This window comes from Solanum lycopersicum, chromosome 2 (genome assembly GCF_036512215.1).
Source record: "Solanum lycopersicum chromosome 2, SLM_r2.1".
NCBI classification, from domain to species: domain Eukaryota; kingdom Viridiplantae; phylum Streptophyta; class Magnoliopsida; order Solanales; family Solanaceae; genus Solanum; species Solanum lycopersicum.
Window position 1 is genome coordinate 51,622,628 of NC_090801.1, and position 2,296 is coordinate 51,624,923.

General features: G+C 32.9%; 1 protein-coding gene across 1 annotated transcript; it reads left to right on the forward strand.

The window, feature by feature from the left end:
- Positions 1–373: 373 nt before the first annotated feature.
- Positions 374–1,565, forward strand: LOC101250769 (uncharacterized protein At5g65660-like). The gene is made up of 2 exons (XM_004233423.5): positions 374–834; positions 1,015–1,565. Exons 1-2 carry the CDS (start codon positions 601–603, stop codon positions 1,204–1,206), a joined length of 426 nt encoding a protein of 141 aa, XP_004233471.1. The 5' UTR covers positions 374–600; the 3' UTR covers positions 1,207–1,565.
- The last annotated feature ends 731 nt before the right edge of the window (positions 1,566–2,296 follow it).

The following is a 2,296-nucleotide window of genomic DNA, read 5'->3' on the forward strand; positions in this document are numbered from 1 at the left end:
AGATAACTTATCCTACCATGTATATGAGCTCATCACTATGATATGAACGGTGGGATAAGTTATCCCAAACATTACAACCAAACAACAGACAAAAATTTTATTCCATCACTATTTCCTTATCCTATCACTATTCCTCACACCAAACGACTCCATATTTAAAAGTGAAGAAAATATACTTTTTTACTTCATATTTTAGCAGCTCTTAATAAAAATTCTAGCTCTATCACGTTTCCCTAATTTAAACCGAGAGAATATATACTTCAAAAAAGAGTTTGATGCTTTTTATTCCATACCAAACAATCAAAAGAATGCATATTATAATGTATAGGTTAGAATGGTTAGTATTAATTCCACTACACAAAAAAAAGAAAGTAGGCCATACAGAGAGAGATGATGCTGGGCACCTAAGCAAATAGGACCCTCAACAACTTTCTCTTTCCGTACGTCGACCCGGACACCAAACGTACCCACTCTATTTTATTCTATAAATACATTCATTCTTTACCCCCTCCAAAACCCCCATTCTCATTACTCTTTCTTATTCAATTTTTGTGCATCATTGAATGTGGGGAGGAAGACTGATTCATACCTCATTAAGTGATGGAGAGTCCTCAATATTATGCACCACCACAAACTGTGGACTCCTCCTCTCGTCCGTCTCTGGGATTTCCTCTGGGGACTGCGCTTCTCTTGCTTGTCATTTTCAGCTTGAGTGGTGTTTTTTCTTGCTGCTATCATTGGGACAAAATACGAGCCCTGCGACGTCGATCTCTAGCCGATATCGAAGCTGGAGATGATGATCCTTCATCTTTGAAATCCAAACACAACAAAATGGTAAGATCGAATCGATCAAAAAAATGCATAATTAACTAATTCTTAGCTAAAATAAACATGAATTTCATGAGGTGATTTCAATTAAAGGTAAAATAAACATGTATAATTAATTGTTCTGTCTTTCTTTGCCAAATTATAAGCTTGTGGCTATACTTAATTTGGTTATTCTGTGTTTTACAGGGTGAAAAGCAGAGCCAATGCCAAAGTATGCCTGCAGTGTTGATGCCAGGTGATGTAGTTCCAAAATTCATAGCAATGCCTTGTCCATGTCAGCCGCCCATACCGGAAAAAGTGGTGGTTGAAGAGCAGAAGCCGCCGCAGCCTCAGCCTCCTAAACCAGTTCGTATGGTAGTGGGATTACCTTTGTATTAATTAAAAAAAAGGCAAATTACCAACCTAAGCTGTGGTGTAGTGGTGAGATTGCTTCATGCTTAATCAGAAATCTCGAGTTTGAGCTTTACACTGAAGAGAACTTTATTGAAAGCGTCACCACCAAATGGATCCAATGGTGCACAATTTGATTTTATTAAAACTTCAATACAAACATCCATCGAGAAAAAGGAAGAAAAAAGGGGATGTTGTTGTATGTACATATACATGAGTACTCGAGTATATAAATTGAATTTTATTTCAATCATTCCCAATCTTTTCATCTGTAAATACCAATGAAAAATTTTCAGTTCCCTGATTTGTATATACTTCATCTATCTATCAAAAAAAGTATTCTTAAACATTATGTTATGTCATTTCTATTATTAGAGTAATAAGTTATTAAGAGGGTAAAATAAAACAAATTAAAAGTTCAAATGATAACAATGATGATAAATTGTGATATTTTTTGTTTTTTCTTAGAGTTAATTTGAATAATTTATTCTTCAAGGTTAATAATTTTTGTTTTTTTCTTAAACTCCAAATCAAATGATATCACTTAAAATAAGATAGAAGAGTAAAAGTTTTTTTTTCCAAGTGTTAGTATGAAAACTGATACATAAATTAAAATCGAGAGATTATTAGTATAAAGTATTTAACGTCAGCAGAATAAAGTTCGTGGGATGCAAGTTTTAACTAAAATTTCTTTAAAATGAAAGAAAAAGGACAAAATACGGTTCATGTGGCATTTTTGCGTATTAATAAAAACATCGGCAAATCAGCTTAAGATTTCGTATATCTGAATTTACTTCTAAGTTGGGTTATGCACAAGTGACGCAACTTCAAGTTAATTAAGGAAATTAGTGCTTCTAAATGAAAATAAAAATAAATAATCTTAGCAAACTTATCTTACCAGTAGATTGAGCACGAAATCCGTCTCGATAATTTCAATGACAGTAATTTTTTTAGAAAATCGTAACTTAATAAATAAAAAAATAACTTTAATTTCAACAAGTTGACACACGATGAGTTGTGATAAATTATTGAGAAAATCATAAACTACTCCTCTTGCCCTAGTAGGAGACACTAATTA